The sequence below is a fragment of the Gossypium hirsutum genome, chromosome A08 (assembly GCF_007990345.1).
Source record: "Gossypium hirsutum isolate 1008001.06 chromosome A08, Gossypium_hirsutum_v2.1, whole genome shotgun sequence".
Lineage (NCBI taxonomy): Eukaryota > Viridiplantae > Streptophyta > Magnoliopsida > Malvales > Malvaceae > Gossypium > Gossypium hirsutum.
Window position 1 is genome coordinate 127,164,977 of NC_053431.1, and position 19,020 is coordinate 127,183,996.

The window sequence follows — 19,020 nt, forward strand, 5'->3', positions numbered from 1 at the left end:
GTACTTGTGTGTTTCTTTTTTATTTATCTATTTTTGTTCTTGAACTTGCAACTAATTCATTTTTGTTTGGTAAACTTGATTTTGTCATTTAATGATGTGATTAGTGTTACTGGAATAAGATTGGATCGAACAGATCAAGAATTGATTAATATAATGATTTGAACAAAATGTTGAATCAATTGACTCATAAACTACTAGCAATGGGTAAAAATCAAAAACTGGAATAAAGATTGACAGTTAAAAACCAATTTAATATTTTTTTTTACATTTTTAAATTTTTATGAATTTTTAATTATTGTTAGTTCAACAGTCAAATTAATTGAACTGGTTAAATTGGAAACAAGTGGTCTAACATGTTTAATTACTAGTCCAATTATTAAAATTTTCAAGTAATGTTGTGGTATAATTTTTATATTTTTTTAAATTCAGAGACCAAAATGGACTTAATTATCAAGTGTTAGTGTCAAAGTGGACAAAAATAGTATTAGTACCAAAGTGGCAAAGTGAATCTGATTACAAGTTCAGGGTTAAAAATTATATTATCCCAAAATAAAAAATATCATCAACAGCGTATATTTATCTCTTTAAAAAGAAAAAATTTCGTCTGTACTCTCAAAGCTTAGCAAGCAAGCAAGCAATTCCATAGCCTGGAAAAATCCCCACCATGGAAACGCCTACAGATGAACACGGCAAGCTCAGTGAACCTTTCCTTACATCCTCTCCATCAAAGGGTGGTTTCAGAACTCTACCTTTCATCTTAGGTTCGTTGCCTCCCCCCCCCCCAAAAAAAAAAAAACTTTACACTCAATGGTGATTTTATGTATATATTTTTAATTTCATGCAACTTTGTGAGTGACAGCAATGGAGGCCTTTGAAAGGGTGGCTATCGTTGGGATAACTACGAATATGATAGTGTATTTGACGGGAGAATTCGGCATGGAAACCGCAACAGCAGCCAATGTGATATTCGTTTGGTCAGCTGCCACCGGTTTCACACCCATCATTGGTGCTTTTATTGCGGATTCTTATATGGGAAAGTACCCTATGATCGGAATCGGAACCATTATTGGTTTTCTGGTAATAAATCTTCTTTAAAACCCTCGAACTTTCTCTGTCATTTCAGCTTCCCTGTAGATTGTTCTTACCAATGCCGTTTTCTTTGAACTACTCTCAAGGCATTAAACTCTTAACTTTAGGTTTTTTATAGCTAAACTTTAAAATCATAAAAATATATATTAAAATTATTACTGTACATGATTTTCCACAGCATCAAATGAGCTATTAAAAATAATTTTGAATATCACAAATTTACAAAAATTAGAATACGAATAATTTTTTGAAATATTGATCCACCTTATTGATCATTAAAATGGTGATAGGAGCTCACTAATTAGATTCTTTCTTAAAGAAAAAACACTTACAATGTCCGACGAGTTAAATAAATTTTTTTGAATAATTTAATAATTTAAATAAATTTTTTTGAATAATTTCATAATCAATTTAATAATCAAAACAAACACATAACCTTACCGTTTTAATATTCCTTGGTTAGACCCTAAAAATATATATAGTCCATATGTTGGGATATTGAAATAACGTAGTCATTTTATCAGAACTCAGCTTGAATTTGTTGAACAAAAATATTTAATTAGATTTAGGTATATATGTATGATATAAATATGATATTAAAAATTCAACTTTTTAGTTTTTATGCCCAAATCCAATTAAATATTTCATAACAAGTATTATGCGAGTATATGAAATATAATCCTATGGCCATCGGAACTTCTCTAACCAGGAGTTCCTCATAAAAAAATTCAACTTTTTATGGGGAGATGTAGTGCCAAATCTCTATTAACCATCTTTTTATTCATGTTAGGGGATGATTCTATTATGGTCAACAGCTATGATTCCACAAGCAAGGCCATACTGCGACCAATTCAACACCATCTGTGAAGCCCCAACAATACCCCAACTTGTACTCTTATATTTTTCACTAGGCCTAATCTCTATCGGAGCTGGTGGCATAAGATCGCCATTCATGGCCTTCGGTGTAGATCAGTTGGATGAGAGAAACAACTCGCACAGTTTCTTCAATTGGTGCTATGTTACACTCATGTTTTCATCTCTAATCGCTGTAACTTTGATTGTTTATATTCAAGATAACATGGGGTGGAAAATGGGTTTGGGGGTACCTGTAATGCTGATGTTCCTTTCAGCTGTTTCGTTCTTCTTAGCATCTTCATTTTACATCAAGTTGAAGCCTAAGGCAAGCTTGCTCACTGGTTTGGCTCAAGTTATAGTGGCTTCTTTCAAAAATAGGCACATTGAGTTACCCTCCCATGCCACAAATGAAGTTTATTATGTCAGAGAGGGATCGATGCTTCAAGTGCCAAGTGAAAAACTAAGGTACTAGCATCACAATATATATTGTGTATTTTAACTAGATCATCTTTGTCCATTGTATTTTGTTTGTAATCTGTCCAGGTTTCTGAATAAAGCTTGCATGATAAAAAATCCTCAAGAGGACTTAACCTCGAAGGGAAATGCTTCAAACCCATGGAGTCTTTGTACAATAGATCAAGTAGAGGATCTAAAAGCATTGATCAGAGTAATGCCGCTTTGCTCCGCAGGAATTATACTGTCCGTAACCGTTAATCAAGGCTCATTGATGGTAATTCAAGCAGGAACCATGGACAGACATGTAACTTCAAACTTTGAAATCCCAGCAGCTTCATTCAGCTTGTTTATGATGATCTCTGTGGTTGTATGGATCGCATTCTATGACCAGATAGCTCTTCCTTTAGCTTCAAAGATTAAAGGAAAACCGGTTCGTCTCGGTTTAAAACAAAGAATGGGGATTGGTCTTCTTTGCTCTTGTGCATCCATGGTAGCCTCAGCATTTGTAGAGTGTACTCGGCGGAAAATCGCGACGGAAGAAGGATTTTCTGATGAACCGCAAGCCGTTGTGCATATGTCTGCACTATGGGTACTGCCATTTTATGTCCTAGCTGGCTTGTCTGAGGCTTTCAATGCAATTGCACTGATTGAATTCTGTTACTCCAATTTACCGAAAACCATGTCAACCATTGCGGCCAATGTTAGTGGATTGGGAGGCTTCACTGGGAACCTGGTGGCCAGTTTAATAACAAGCATGGTTGACAATGTTACTAAAAAAGGAGGGGAAAGCTGGGTTTCGAGTAATATGAATAAAGGGCATTATGATTACTATTATTGCCTTCTTGCTGGCTTGAGCATGCTTAATTTTGTGTACTTTCTGGTTTGCTGCAAAGCTCACGGTCCTTGTCATGGAGATAACGAAAACGAGGCCGAGAACTCAGGATTAGGAGATCATGAGAGTATAGATGATTGTTAAGTTTCTCGGAATATACGAGCACTTCAGTTAGGTATGTGTGATGTCGAACGAAAACCTTTCTGTATTGACCGAGTACATAGAAATAAAAGCTTTAAGAAAAAATATGAGCCTCTTGTCGTACACGGATGTCAAATACAGTAATTCGAGAAAAATGAAAAGCCGGAACAATATAGCACAAATGAATAAGATAGATGCCAGGTAACAATATGATCATCCTTTCCTAACCAGGACCAACCAAAATCAGCAGGCAATGCGGAAATGGGAAAAAAAAATATGCTGTACAAAGATTCTGTGTTGATTTTTAATTTTTCAAATGTAAAACGTTTTGAACAAATATTTTGATTACTTGGGAAAGGACCGACACTCACCCTGACGTCCAAAATCAAGTCATTTCAAACCCGGAATTTCATGCAAGCGGAGCAATAACATCTAAGTTATTCTTCATCAACCATTTTTGGGGATAGAAGGAATTAGATTCGATATTAACCTCCCAAACCATGATTCTCGAGCAGTTCTGCGTTAAGCCTTCCATCTGGCTTTCATCTTCCACGACTTGTTCAATAATTGAGCTTGCCTGCAAATTCAAATCAATGAGTTAAACGTTAGTATCAAGCATTTCAACAGAAGTTATGTTGCAAGAGACTCTTCCAAGGGGTTAATTGACTAACTTGGAAGCCATCTTTGACTGTCTCGAGTTGTCTAATCTGTTCAAGAGTGGGTCGATGCCATCGTCTTGGATCCCAGAGTATGGTACTATTGAAGGCAAACCCCGGCATTTCAGCATGGAATCTTCTGTATCTCTTGCTTAGTTCATTTAGGTGCCATCCAATGACTTTAGTTCCATTACAAACAGGGCCTTCCAGTGTAACTCTATCGTTGTCCTGTGTTTGTTTGGCCACAGTCCATGTCCCGAACTGCCTATAACAAAGGCCATAGAAAAATAAACTGCTGTAATAGGCACAAGTAAAAGGGAGAAGGAGATCACAGCAATGAAACCAAAAATAAATAAGCAAAGTGCAGACAAAAGCCAAAGTGGAGGCATTTAGCAGTCAACTTTTTTGCTAACATGTATGTATATGAGATCGTCTTAAGGAAGCCTATCTCGAGTCGAGACATGATCACATGGAATAATCAAGAGACAAGTAATGATTCTCACACTTTCACCGAACGCTTGAAAAGGAAGAACAAAACAAGCCATGATCCAAAACAAGCCATGATCTAAAATGACGTCACCAGATTTGCATTACAATATCAAGCAAGAGATATAAGTATTTACCTAATATGCCTCATTTTCTCGAAGAGATCGATTGAATAGACATTATACTCATCGGCAAAGTAGACAATTCCATCAAGTCGATGAGTTTCAATGTGAGATAATGCCACATTTCTTTGATGAACATTTCTGTCTTTTATATCGGTCAGATTCTTTTTGCAAACAAGATGCCTATACATAATGCCACTCTTTCTTAGGATATCGGCTGTTTCCTCGGACTGTGAGGTCATCTCCACAACTATCCACAATAATGGAGGTTGAACTAGCTTTAATGTGTATGCCAAGCGGTTTAGATAATAGGCTTGATGCGGTCGAGCATGTGTTGGAGTTATAACAATCAAAAGCTTCCGGGATCCCAGATTTATATCTTGAGGAAGTGATTGATTAGTCAGGGCATTATCTAAATTCCCTTCAATCATTCCCTGTCTTTGCACCAATGCATGTGGATTCAATGTGACATTGTTTTCAACCTCAGTGTCATCCGCCATTGATGTCACATTCCTTTCTGAACCATCATGCATATGGAAACTTGCAAAAGTCGGTTCTACCTCGAAAGCAAATGCTTGTTGCTCTGAAATGAGGTTCATATAAGAAAAGCCTACGGAAACGAATGATGTCAATCCGATAACAAAACCGAGTAGGAAACAAATGAAGAAATGAAAAAGAGCCCTCCTCCATACTTGTCCTTTGTGTTTCAGATTCGGCCTATCAACAGGCCTAGTAGTTCTCGGCGAAAAAACACCGAACACCAATGCTTGAGAATCTGATAAACCTATAAGAGAAGATAACAAGCCACCAGTCTGCGGCATTGTCGACTTCAACAGAGGAGAAGGAACTGAACGTTCAGCCTCCCCTGTAACCGGAGTCCCCGGTCGAGGCACCGGAGACAGTGTTCTTCTAATTGATGCCATCAACAAATTCAACACTAATATGATGAAACTCCTTAATCAACAAAGAATCACCATAAGACAGCAACCAAATTTATTACAGAGCTCATTCTAAACATGAGTATGCACTAATTGCTCCTTTCTGCAACAATCAAGAGTACCAGATACATTCAACGAGCCGAGTTCAATCTAAAAAAAAAAAAATTACAACTTTCCCTTTCATCTAATACAGTGTCGCTGAATTAACTATCAGTAATTCCAAAGGCACCACCAGAGTTGAATACAAAAAATGAGGTTCCAAAAGAGAATCTAATGGAAAGGGTAACCAATTTACCTTCCAATGGAGAATGGGCCTTCGATTTTCTTTCAAAAAAGTCACAAAGATGAGAGAACCAGCATCATCTCCGAGCTTCTTTTCTTTTACGAACAAAATAAAAGCATAAGCATTTTTGGATCTTTCTTTGGGTTAAACCAAAGAGAAGATGTTGATTGTTGGGTGATCTCCGTAATGGCCTTTGGCTCTTGAGAGTTGAGAAAGGAGAGAGAATTAACTGTAGCTCAGAGAACACACAGTCTTTGGTTTCTTCAATCACAAAGATTTTCAGACATGACACGATAAATTTATGTTTTTTATTTTTTAATGGATACCTTTTACGTGACCGACGGACGGTAGTACGTATATGATTGCGGTGTAAAATGCACGTGATAGCTGGAAAATGCTTCAATGGACCCACCAGCTTTAACCCAAATGGAATTTTTGATAATTGATTTCTCCAATAAAATCTACTTCAATTTTTAGTAGTTTTGGGACATTCCCAGTACGTTTAATTTTATTTTATTTTTTTGTAAAATATATGTTTAAAGGTGAAATACTTTTTAATATTTCAAAAAATTAGTTAAATATATAATATTATTTACATGACAATTCACGTGTATATTATATTAGTAAAATTAATAAAATGTTAATTTTTTGTTATTTTAAAGTATTTTAATAAAAAATATAAATTTTAAAATTAAAAAATTAAAAACTAAATAGAAGGTTAAGATTTTTTTTTATAAAATTGAAAGATAAAATAAATTTGTTCAAACTAGCACACGTTGATACGAGTTTTGAGGATAGCGATATAAGGAGTTTGTGAAGATCTTGGCTATTGAACTATTGAGAAGTAGGAAGCACGTAGTACTTTTATTTATATAATTTTTTTATGTCCGAGCCCCTATTGTCATTGATTCAATAAAGAGTCGAAATGTTTTATCAAAAATAATAATAATAAAGAGTCGAAATGAAAAGATTAAATATAGCAATAGATAGTCTAATTGTTATCATAAATTTTTATTTTTTATTTTAGTTTGTTTAATAAAGGAAAAAATTAAATGGCTCAAAACAAAAAAATATGGGGACCAATTGTATAATATAATTTAAATTTTTTGTTTAAAATGATGATTTGACATACCAAGTTAGCTTACCATTACCCCATTAATAGCAATTAATAGCTTAGTGACTAAAATGTTACAATACAATAATGTAAGTGACAAAAACATAATATTTTAAACATATGTGATTAAAATGTAACCTAAAATAAACAAAATTAACTAGTTCAATAGTTTACCCTTTAATATAATGATACATAAAATATAAATTAACTCAAAATTTTAAATAGTTAATACAAATAAGAGTATTTTAATAATTTATACTTCAAAACACAAAAGTCACAAGTATCTAAATCTCGGTTTTTGTATTTAATCAACCTCAAAAGTCAGGTATTTAGAAATGCTTTTGGATGAATTTTTTTGTTTTTTGCACTCCAATAGCAATGCTGAACACACAGTAATTTCTTGGTTTTCAGAAAGTATAAGGGCTAAACTAATGTTACTCGACAAACTTCTTGTATAAGGATTAAATTGTGACAAATTAAAGTAGAATGACTAACATATCAGTTTTAGTAAAGTATAAGGATGAAATGCAGAGTTATACAAAAAATTAAGCACGTATTTAGTAAAAATGCAAAACAAATTAAACTAGCTAATAGGTAGTAGAAACCGGCATTAATGGAAGCAAAGCTGAAGCAGTGTTTGTGCCGATAGTCGTCATCTCCACATCTCTCTCAGATCTTTTACAATTCATTCTTCAATCCTCGCCTTAGCCATTAGCCATTAGCCAATGGCGATTATGTCTTTTATTTTCGTTTTCTTCTTTTTCTCTTCTCTACAACCGATCCTTTCTCTTTACGAAGATCAAGTAGGCCTCATGGATTGGTAATCTTTTAACTATCTCGTTTCCAATTCAAATTTAACATTAATTCTTATTAATAAATTGTTTAGTCTTCAGGCATCAGCAGTACATCGGGAAAGTGAAGCAAGCAGTGTTTCACACTCATAAAACTGGTCGAAAACGAGTCGTAGCATCCACCGAACAAAACATTATAGCTACACTCGATCTTCGCAGAGGCGAGATTTGTAAGTCCGATCTTATTCGATCACAATTGAAGTTTATCGTATTTTTATGTTGATTTATTTATTTATTTTCATCTTCAATTTTTGTTTCATTTACTCTGGTTGGTTGTTTTATTTAGTTTGGAGACATGTGCTTGGACCTAATGACGTTGTCGATGGTATTGACATTGCTCTGGGAAAATGTAAGTATGCTCGTTATCCATTTTTAGTTTGAAAGATATTTATTATATGGCCTTAGTTTTCAATTCTTCGTTGTATTGTTTCGAGTATTCATTTTTTTCTCTTAAAGTATTAATCTACGGAGACATGATACATGAAAATCTTGAAAAAATCTTTAAAATCTGAGTAACGTAGAGAGGTTACTTGCATTGCTTGATTTAGTTTCCAACTTTTGTTTGTTCAATATTTATTGGATATATTTTGTTTGATTAAATGTCTGTTTCTCCTTCTGCTATCAGTAAGGAAAGTTGTGAACTTCTTGCTTCTATTAACTGATTAAGTTTTGAATAAATTTAATTCTTGCAGATGTCATTACCCTTTCATCAGGAGGAAGTATTTTAAGAGCATGGAATCTTCCTGATGGGCAGATGGTGTGGGAATCTTCACTTCATGGTCCAAAGCACTCAAAACCACTGTTGTTAACGGTTAGCATTAGAATTTTCATTTTCGAGAATCTTTCCAATTAACATTGTTTTTGCTTCTATCTTTTTGACACTGTCGATCTGTTTTCTGTGGATCATGGTTACTGAAATTTGGACCTTTCAATGCTATATTTGTTATTCTGTAGCACAATTATAATTGTTTCATTAGATTTTCGTTCTAAAAGATATATAGTTGTCTGGTAGCACGTACAAAAGAAATAGGCTAGTTTATGTAAAGAAGTGTGCTTTGTTGAACATTAAGTATTGTTCGAACTTTTATCTTCTCGAAAACTTCAGATCCTGCCTTTTGACCAGCCTATTTGATTTACCATATCAACATTGTGCAGAGAAATTTGATTATTGAAAAGGACAATGTACTCATCGTTTTCAGCAATGGTCGCCTTAATGCTGTTTCTTGCATCGATGGTGAGGTTCTTTGGAAGAAGGATTTTGAAGAAGAAAGGTTAGTCCAAATAAGAAGTTTAATATTTCAACAGCTTTCCTCCTCCACTCACTCCCCTTTGAAAATAACGCATCATTGATGTACTATGTTGCCATGTTACTTGCAGCCTTGAGGTTCAGCAGGTAATTCAGCCTCCAGGCAGTGGTTTCATATACGTTGTAGGATTTGCTGCATCATCCCAGTTTGAGATGTATAAAATCAATGCCAAGAATGGAGAGTTGCTGAAACATGAAAGCACAGCCTTCTCTGGCCGGTTTACGGGAGAAGTTTCACTAGTTTCTAGTGAGACAGTTGTGGCTCTAGATTCCACAGGGTCAATTTTGCTAACAATAAGTTTTCACAATGGAAAAATTAGTTCTCAACAGACACCTGTTTCAAATCTTTTAGAGGATTCTCCGGGACTGGCAGTCATAATACATCCATCGGTCACAGGAATATTTGCAATTAAAACTGATGCAGCTACTATATTTATTAGAGTGATAGGTGAAGGCAAGTTAGAAGTGGTGGAAAAAACAAATCATGAAACAGTCGTTAGTGATGCTCTCTCAATCTCTGAGGGCCAACAAGCATTTGCATTGGTTCAACATGCAGGCAGCAGTATTCATCTCACAGTCAAGCCAGCACATGATTGGGATAGTAATTTGCTTAAAGAAAGCATTAAAATGGACCAGCAACGTGGGTTCGTCCATAAGGTTTTTATAAATAATTATATCCGAACTGATAGGTCTCATGGATTTCGGGCTTTGATTGTGATGGAAGATCATTCATTGTTGTTATTACAACAAGGTGCAATTGTCTGGAGCAGGGAAGATGGTTTGGCATCAATAATTGATGTAACTACTTCAGAACTCCCTGTGGAAAAGGCTGGTGTATCTGTCGCAAAAGTGGAGCTCAACCTCTTTGAATGGCTTAAGGTATGGAACATAAAATCTTTTAAGTTGATTTCAAGAATGTTATGATTTCAACAATGTGGTTTTGACAAGGTGCTCTTTTTTTCTTAAGGGACATGTGCTGAAACTGAAGGGAACACTAATGCTTGCAACCCCTGAAGATATAGCTGCCATACAACATATGAGGTTAAAAAGTTCTGAGAAGAGCAAAATGACCCGAGACCACAATGGCTTCCGGAAGCTGCTGATAGCACTAACAAGGGCAGGGAAGCTTTTTGCCTTGCATACTGGAGATGGACGCATTGTCTGGTCTCACTTGCTACAGTCTCCACACAAGTCGGAATCATGTCGACAGCCAATAGTACTTAACTTGTATCAGTGGCTGGTTCCCCACCATCATGCTTTGGATGAAAATCCATCTGTGCTTGTAGTTGGAAGGTGTGGTCCAAGTTCAGATGCACTAGGTGTACTTTCTCTTGTTGATTCTTATACAGGAAAGGAGTTTAGTTCTTTAAGTCTTGTTCATTCCGTTGCGCAAGTTATTCCGCTGCCATATACAGATTCAACAGAGCAGCGACTCCATCTCCTAATCGATGCCGATAAGCATGCACATTTATACCCCAAAACTCCTGAGGCTATTGATAGTTTCCAAAGTGAGTTTTCAAATGTATACTGGTACTCTGTCGACGATGATAATGGTATCATCAAGGGGTATGCTTTGAAGACCAAGTGCGGTAGCAATGTGGCTGATGAGTTCTGCTTTGACTCTAGGGAGTTGTGGTCAATTGTGTTGCCCTCTGAATCAGAAAAGATCATTACAACTGCCACTAGAAAATTGAACGAGGTAAAGTGTTTTCCTCCTCCCCCATGGCTTTTCTCCAAGATTTTTGCTTAGTGATGTGGTTAATGGGGTTATGGAAGATAGGTAAATATGGTTACTTCCCAACGGTGTCATGTGGTTAATGCTTTATGATTCGAGTTTTACAGGCGGTACATACTCAAGCAAAGCTTATAGCAGACCAGGATGTCATGTATAAATATATATCAAGTAATCTACTTTTCGTGGCAACTGTTGCACCCAAAGCCAGTGGTGAAATCGGATCTGTTACACCAGAAGAATCATGGTTGGTTGTATATCTTATCGACACTGTAACGGGTCGTGTATTGCACCGTATGACTCATCATGGTTCACAGGGCCCTGTACAAGCTGTAAGTTCTCATTGGCTTTCTCATATTGATGTCATAAGTAGCTTCAAAAGGTATGTAGTTGATGATGTTCGTTTTGTTTATTGTAGGTTTTAAGTGAGAACTGGGTAGTCTACCACTATTTCAACCTTAGAGCACATAGATATGAGATGTCGGTCATCGAAATTTACGACCAGTCTCGAGCTGTAAGCATATGAAGTCGACTAGTTTATGTTGAATTTGCAAGTAACTTTACTTAAATTTATCATTTCCAAACACTATCCACAGGACAACAAAGATGTTTGGAAGCTTGTTGTTGGAAATCACAACCTTACTTCACCGGTTTCTTCATATTCTCGAGCAGAGGTCATAACGAAATCACAGTCCTACTTTTTCACCCATTCATTGAAAGCTATAGCAGTGACATTAACAGTAAAGGGTATAACTTCAAAACAGCTTCTCATTGGTACGATTGGTGATCAGGTTCGTTAAATCATGGAGTTGCCTTCTTCATTTCTACACTATAGTTATTTCATGTTTTCTTCTTAAAGATTTAAGAGATTTGCTGTTTTCTACAAATGGTAGCAATGTATTAAGCGTATGTATTATAGGTTTTGGCACTGGACAAGCGTTTCCTGGATCCACGTCGACCAGTTAACCCCACACAAGCAGAGAGAGAAGAAGGCATTATACCACTAACAGATTCATTGCCAATCATTCCTCAGGTTAGTTTCCCGTATGTGTTCTCACCCTGGCCAGCTTATTCTTTGTTTCTTTTATATATGAAGATATTTTTTTTTCTAAACAACCTTTTATAACAATAAATAAGATGTAGGTATAAATATGTGTAACTATAAAGTAATATTAAATTATTATAATACATACAGATAAAAAATCAGAAATGAGTGGAACTAAAATTTAAAATTGAAGACCTACATATACACGATTACATATGATGAGACTCAAACTCAGTTCTTAGCTTTTGTTAACGGTGCCAAGTTTTTATTGACAGTAACATAATAAAATCTTTTACCTGTGGTTGCATGCCATTTAAATATATAGATCTATTTATTAGTATGAATATAAATTTATATATATATGGTTTATTGAGATGTTTCTTTACTATTCAATTAACCTAATAATGACAAGAATATTATATATAAAAATATCTAAAACATGATATGACACGAGAAGTAATAAATACAACATAAATACATAAATGTTTAAAAATTTATATAATACAAACTATAAATAACCTCAAAATGTATAAAAATATAAAACATTTTAAGCAAAATATAATAAAATGCATGAAATGCCAAGGCATATGCATATGCTGAACTGGCCGACCATGAGCACTTTCTGAAGTGATGGGGGTGTTTTGATTACTTATTTTCTTTCTCCAGTCTTATATTACTCATAGCCTTAGAGTGGAAGGTCTTCAAAGTATAATAACAGTGGCGGCGAAGCTAGAATCAACAACACTAGTGTTTGCACATGGATTGGACCTGTTTTTCACACATTACGCACCTTCAAGGACCTATGATTCACTCACTGAAGATTTTAGTTATGCCTTGCTTCTCATTACAATCGTGGCGCTTGTAGCCGCAATCTTTGTTACTTGGATTTTATCTCAGAGGAAAGAACTACAAGATAGATGGAGATAATAAGAAGTAAGTCCCCGCACATTACAGTTTCCTACTGAATTTTCCTTTTCCTTTTTCTTTTTTAGATTTACGGACGACTTAGATTTATGATTTGAATGCTATTTTTTTATTCTGAAATTTTTGTAAATCCGAAATTAGGAATTTAAATAACGATGATAACAATATTATGATCATTATTTTGTGGTTCTGATTTTCCGTTTGTTGTTAAGCTCAACCGGTATCGTTGTTATTACAACAATCGAAAAGGCATAGTTTTTCCTTTTAACTTAAAAGGGTTATGAGTAGAAATAAGTATACTTTTTGAAATTTTTATGTCTAGAGTGCAATTGAGCTGAGTCAAACTTGGATACTAACAAATCTGAACTTGAGCTGAACTTTATAATATATATTAAAAGCAATAACATAATGTAATAATATACAATATTTAAAATATATATTAAAAATAAAAACTTCAATAAAATTTATGAGCCGTTCGAACCGAGTATTATTAAGCTCAAATTCGACTTATAGCTTAAAATTGATAATTACCGAATCAAGTTCGAATTTTTTAATCAAACTTGAATAATTTGTGATAAGTATCAAAGCCACATTTACATCCTTATTTGCAGCCAACCAATTTGTGATTAGAAATCCATAAGTTTTGGTTTAAAACAAGATTGCTTGCACTTCAAATATAACTCAAGACAACCCTCTAATTCCATAAGTCAATTGCAAATTCCATAATATAACAGCCATAGGCCTAACAGTCTTCAAAACTTGGAAAAGAATTTCATCATATACATTATATCACAATAAAATTAATATTTGTCATAAAAGAAGAAAACCAAATATATACATATATTTAATAGAAAAGTAAAATATATACATATTCAAGAAAAAGGTATACAAGTTAGTCACCAAAAAATATGTAACAAAAAAAAATTGATGATTCACATACTACCAGTACGAGGTCTTGCGGGATTGGTTTTTGTTGATTTAATTTTGGCCATGTCAACCAGGTCTCCAAATAGCCTATCCTCTGGTTTTGAAGGCCTGGTTGGTGGGTTGTAAGATGAAGTGGAACCATTGTCGTCTCTGATGGATAGCCCATACATTTGCTGATCAAGATATTGTTGTTGTTCACCATAACCGCTGCAATATGGTACTGTTTGGTGGCCACCATACATTTGTTGAGGAGGATACACTGGAGCCATTGCCTGGGGAACTACTGCCATTTGTGGTGGAACCATGCTGATATTATATTGCGGTCCCTGGACTTGTTGGGGAGGGAAAACAGCAGGCTGTTGCTGATTATTAATTGCCGATAAATGACTGGTTGTGATTGGCTGAATGTATATACCCACCACTTGTTCACTTCCCATAGGTTGAGGTCCTAAGGGAGGTTGGCCGTGTGTTGCAACAACTTGAGTAACCAGTGGCTGGGGAAACTGAGGAACTGTGACTGGGCCAGGGTCTGCCGCTGATGCTTCCCAGGGTGGTGGTGGTAGTGAGCTACTACTCGGGGCACCTTCTCAACATACAAAAAAAGAAGCATTCATTAATTCTAACATAGTATTAGTAGTAGCAGAAGCTTAAAATGCCACTAAAATGAATTTGGTGAGAAAAAGATCGTTACGATATATGTATGTTAATGATTTCCTCGAGTGAAATCTGGAATGAAAATGGTCTTTGCCCAAAGTAAAATGCTCTGCTAAGAATAAAAAAGCATAGTATAAACTGAAACAAACCATAGACGGGTGACGGGGACTGCTGTTGCTGCTGCTGCTGAACCAGCTGATTGTTCCAGGCAGGACCTGAGCCCTGAGCAAATGATTGCTCATATTGAGGTAACCTGATGTTTGGTGCATTTCCATTTTGCTGCTGAATTTGAGGAGCCAAAATGTTCTGCTGCTGAATTTGAGGAGCCAAAGGATATAGTGGTCCGGACAAACCTGAAGATTGGGTGTTTACAGAATTAGAAGTGTTGTACTGTTAGGAAACATATCAAAGAGTACGAGGGCCATTTGCTGTGATGACGCAGGAGTATTTTGTTGTGGTTCTTCCACAGGAACAAGGGCAAGTGAATCATCTGCCTTCGGCATATTGTAGTCATCACCACTAAGAAGGTCCATTTTGGGATTTACTGGTGCCGGAGGAGTTGAACCGTTAGTTGCAGGGCTTGAGAATTTGTGCTGGAGATAGATCTGAGAAGAATCTTTTTTGTTAAAGCTCAAACTACCGGAAACATCTAATTAAGGATTTCAGATAACTTGGAATTAAATGAATCTCAATGTCAGTCCTAGCAACCTAAATTTGATAAGCAAATCACTCTCTCCTCACAGAGAAATGCGCAACTAATAACTATATCTGAAAATGCTCAAAAGTTTCCACTTAAAACAATATCAAGCACCTGAAGTGAGGAAACTATTTCAAAAAAATCCAGCAACTAGATTTTGTCAAGGATTCGTGTAAGAAACTTGTAACTAAGTTCCAGGGTAATGCTTAGGACAAGAAGACATGCATGATAGACATTATTGCTCTTAGAAATATTCTATCATTTCGTATAACACAAAAGACCAATAATTTTGAATTTTGATCACCAGATCCCAGGATATAATAGTCCAGCTTAAGAAGCATAATTACCTTCTCTCAGACTGTTTGCTGTTGCCCCGGTATCAACTAGGCCACCAGTGCTATTCACAAGTTCTCTTGCAGCTTCAGGCTTAGATTTGTCTGCTTGATAAGTTCCTGAAGCTATCGCTTCATGCTTTGCCAGTATACGCTGCAAATCATCATTCAATGCTAAACCTTGACATAAGAGTGATTCATCCTACAAGAGAGACAAAGGTTTATATGAAAAAGATATTTCTTACAATTTCGTCTGCGATTCCACGGATGTTAAACTAACTACCAATGCAACTCATACACCATAATTCAAGAATAGATGACAATGTCATGTGGAATTGATAGAATGCACATAAAGGTATTCAGTAAGGTAATCACAGAGAGGTTCAAGCAAAAAAGGAAAAGAAAAGAAATTAATCCTTTCACAGACTGCTCTGGTAGCTAGCCAGAAAAGCATTAAAAGGAATATAATTGAATAAAATAATGAAATCCTTTGATCTCAACAGTCGGGATTCCATTCCTCTTTTCAGTCATGCATTTACAAGTGATACTGCACAATAACCTAAAGGGTCAGGTATACAAAATGGAATGTATCAAAGAAGCCCCAGGAAAGAATGTCAGGACCTGACAACAATGATAACATCAATATCAAACTATGAATGTACTAATAATAGAAGTAATGTAAAAGTGTTAAGAACCGACCTAAAACCAATGTCAGTAACTCTCACTCACATGTAGCTAACGAGTCTACATGTGGACAACCTCACGTGTTTAGGCAGAAACAAAAGAAGACAGATGCCTCTGCTACAATATTAAGCATCCAACTAAAATCAATCGGCAATAGGTGGAGAGATCCAACATGAATAGAAGACTAAGGAAATCTAAGACTTAACATATGTAGGATAACACCACTTTAACAGGGTTGTCCTTACGTTGTTGAATTAACAAGGTGTACAACTCTTTGCTTGTAGGCACGGCACTGTTCCACTAAGTCAATAATCACCTCCTGCTTAAGTCCCTGAAATTGTAGAATGAAAGATCAGTGAACATGCAAATAGAAAATGAAGTTTAAAAAACCATAATATTCAAATAAAGATTATTAGACGATTTAGCAGTGTCAAACTTTCATGAATTTTGAAACGTTCTTCATTATCAGAGTTGGCAAAACATAAAGTTTACACTGAAACTGGTTCACAATCTGACAAATTGGAGCATAGCCAACCAAATCACACACAAATAGTTATTTAACTTCGATAGTACTTAAATCCATAATACTTTCACTGGGAATCCACATCACTATGCATTGTGAGAACCGAAAAGTTCTAGCAAGTAAACAAAATATATCACTTTTCTCTACATTTCAAATTGTGAACCTACTAATTCAAATAAAAAATTGAGAACCCATACCTCTTTGTTTGCAGGATCTAATGCATTTATCATTTCTGAAAGGACATCCACAATACCCCGTGCATTCTGAATTTCTGTCACACTGGATAAAAAAAACTCCAGTTAGAACACTAGAAGCATGATCAATGATAAAGTACCAAGTAGGAACGATGATTAGGAATGTAAGTCGCTATCATAATATGACAGAATAATAGTCCATACAAATTTTCAACTATTATAACTACTCTAATCTGTGAAAGTCCCTACTGCTCTACCTCACAAGGAAAGGGCAATTACTGATCCGAGTACAAAATAACCATGTTTAACAGCTAAGGACATGGAGCATAATTCACCAATTGAGAAGTTAAAACAAATACAATTTTTTCACTCATAATTCATTTTGATCCATCTTTACTGTACATTAAGTGCACAAAAGTTTGTTCTTGACAATTACTCCTGTTGTAATATGTAAAAAGTACAATTAAAAAAAAAGAGCCATATGTTCTTATTAGAATGGAGTACTATCCTCATTAAATAATTGAACCTTACTGTAGAAGAAAGAAACATTTATTTCAACAAGCTTTTTAGTTCAAATAATAGATAAGAAGAATTTTTACGAGCAGCAGACTTTTGCTTAATCATTACTGCAGAACAGTTTTCTACAAAGCATCATTAAGAGATTTTCCTTTAAAAAAATTTGGCAATGTTAAACTGAGGAACAAAAAGAAGACCTCAGGGTTGGGAAATCGGGCTCTGCGAAGACTCAACTCTCTCTACTCTCTCTTGCCTATCAGGATTACGAATACTTTGGGATAAGACAAGGGTTGTGTTTGAGGAGTAAATACGGAGCAGAGCTTCATTCTTCTCAGGGAATACTGCCCCAGCACGCTGAAACATAAACCAGTTTGGGTCAGAGAAAAAAGAGGGAAAAGGCCAAATTATGTGAAATTGCTACTTGCATACAGCATGCACAACGGTATCATGAACAAAATATAGCATACGAGTAAATGGATCCTAAGAAATGCAGTTTGAGATGAGAGACCTCAGTAGACATACCAATAACTCTTGGTATGCAACATGATATTGTGGATGTCTTGAATTTGCACCATAAGCCTCTTGCCAAGTGTCAATCAGAGCCAATATCATTTCTTTACATGAAAATCAGGCTTACAATGAACAGTATAAAAGCTGAGAACACATTTACTACGAGAAATAGATCCATAAGGATGTTACATTTACTTACTTTTTCCTGACCATTTTAATCATATCACTGAGACTCTCTCTCTGCAACATGCATATGGACAATGTCCCCACAGTTTTTTACAATAGTCTCTAGTAGCTAGAACATAAGAAATAGATCAAAATTGAACAAATTTAGATCTATATAAGAAAAAGATGATAAATAAAGTGTGATATTATAGCCATTGATTAGTAGAAATCAATGTAAACTTTCAGGAGCTTACAGTTAGTGTAAGAAGATTAACTTTAGGATTTTATTTCCAAGCCGCTTTTTTATGCCTTTCATAACATCTTTCGCTTGCCTGATAAACACAATCATGTTTCAATGTTTTTTTCTTAAAAGAAAGCACAAAATTCAAACATAAAACATATAAATCCAGCAGCTTCCAGCCTTCTCCTTTTGGAGAGAGAAAATTGAAAAAAGAAGAGCCAATATTAACCAAAAAAGGAGGAAACTAACCTTTCAACCTTTCTGCTTTCAAATGCCTCAATTAACTAGAACCGTCAGAGAAATGACCACAAATGATAAACAAAAGCATAGCTACCATAATTATAAAGCTGACACGTTTAAGGTAACTAAAATCTAGTTCATATCTGAAAAAGGAAATTGGAACATCAGATAATAAGGTCAAACCAATAATAATCTATCACATGGTTATTTCCTTTGGACAATAGCGAGCTCTCTTACCATTCAACTGTCTACGTGAATTAAATCCTTTATTCTCTATCGATCACCCACTCCATATCTAAAGTGTTTACACCATGATCCATGAAAAAGAAAAAAAATTAAATTATCATTATTTTTGAAAACAAGAAAACCAAAAAGAAAATAGCAAACTGGCCGGGACTCTAATAAAAGATCCTAAACCAAATATTCTTCATTTATGAAAGATTCACAATCTTCATATAATTTCTTAATAAAATTCAGACGTAATATATTCTAAGAGAGAGAGAGAGA

At 35.2% G+C, this 19,020-nt stretch overlaps 3 protein-coding genes and 1 pseudogene across 3 annotated transcripts; 2 read left to right on the forward strand and 2 right to left on the reverse strand.

Annotated features, from left to right (window-relative positions):
* The first annotated feature begins 597 nt into the window (after positions 1–597).
* LOC121204808 (protein NRT1/ PTR FAMILY 1.2) lies at positions 598–3,406 on the forward strand. The gene is made up of 4 exons (XM_041075364.1): positions 598–761; positions 860–1,077; positions 1,880–2,409; positions 2,488–3,406. Exons 1-4 carry the CDS (start codon positions 665–667, stop codon positions 3,374–3,376), a joined length of 1,734 nt encoding a protein of 577 aa, XP_040931298.1. The 5' UTR covers positions 598–664; the 3' UTR covers positions 3,377–3,406.
* Positions 1,879–6,189, reverse strand: LOC121203077 (probable beta-1,4-xylosyltransferase IRX9H). The gene is made up of 3 exons (XM_041075365.1): positions 4,653–6,189; positions 4,045–4,294; positions 1,879–3,950 (listed from the first exon to the last, which is right to left on the reverse strand). The coding sequence occupies exons 1-3, from the start codon at positions 5,558–5,560 to the stop codon at positions 3,783–3,785; spliced, it is 1,326 nt and encodes a 441-aa protein (XP_040931299.1). The 5' UTR covers positions 5,561–6,189; the 3' UTR covers positions 1,879–3,782.
* Positions 6,190–7,565: 1,376 nt separating this feature from the next.
* Positions 7,566–13,006, forward strand: LOC107944095 (ER membrane protein complex subunit 1). Its single transcript, XM_041075366.1, has 12 exons — positions 7,566–7,792; positions 7,866–7,993; positions 8,110–8,172; positions 8,516–8,634; positions 8,979–9,094; positions 9,201–10,008; positions 10,097–10,828; positions 10,972–11,193; positions 11,280–11,375; positions 11,458–11,652; positions 11,781–11,894; positions 12,573–13,006. The coding sequence occupies exons 1-12, from the start codon at positions 7,698–7,700 to the stop codon at positions 12,831–12,833; spliced, it is 2,949 nt and encodes a 982-aa protein (XP_040931300.1). The 5' UTR covers positions 7,566–7,697; the 3' UTR covers positions 12,834–13,006.
* A 667-nt stretch (positions 13,007–13,673) lies between these two features.
* Positions 13,674–17,970, reverse strand: LOC121205109 (TOM1-like protein 9; annotated as a pseudogene).
* Between the last annotated feature and the right edge of the window lie 1,050 nt (positions 17,971–19,020).

Bases quoted from the DNA above. Each gene is read 5' to 3' on its own strand.
- LOC121204808 (XM_041075364.1), top strand. From the start codon at position 665: ATGGAAACGCCTACAGATGAACACGGCAAGCTCAGTGAACCTTTCCTT. The intron at 762-859 runs GTTCGTTGCCTC...TGTGAGTGACAG, and splicing joins AACTCTACCTTTCATCTTAG to CAATGGAGGCCTTTGAAAGG. The intron at 1,078-1,879 runs GTAATAAATCTT...TATTCATGTTAG, and splicing joins GAACCATTATTGGTTTTCTG to GGGATGATTCTATTATGGTC.
- LOC121203077 (XM_041075365.1), bottom strand. From the start codon at position 5,560: ATGGCATCAATTAGAAGAACACTGTCTCCGGTGCCTCGACCGGGGACT. The intron at 4,295-4,652 runs GTAAATACTTAT...CCTTTGTTATAG, and splicing joins GAGAAAATGAGGCATATTAG to GCAGTTCGGGACATGGACTG. The intron at 3,951-4,044 runs GTTAGTCAATTA...TTGAATTTGCAG, and splicing joins CAGTCAAAGATGGCTTCCAA to GCAAGCTCAATTATTGAACA.
- LOC107944095 (XM_041075366.1), top strand. From the start codon at position 7,698: ATGGCGATTATGTCTTTTATTTTCGTTTTCTTCTTTTTCTCTTCTCTA. The intron at 7,793-7,865 runs GTAATCTTTTAA...TTTAGTCTTCAG, and splicing joins CAAGTAGGCCTCATGGATTG to GCATCAGCAGTACATCGGGA. The intron at 10,009-10,096 runs GTATGGAACATA...TTTTTTCTTAAG, and splicing joins ACCTCTTTGAATGGCTTAAG to GGACATGTGCTGAAACTGAA.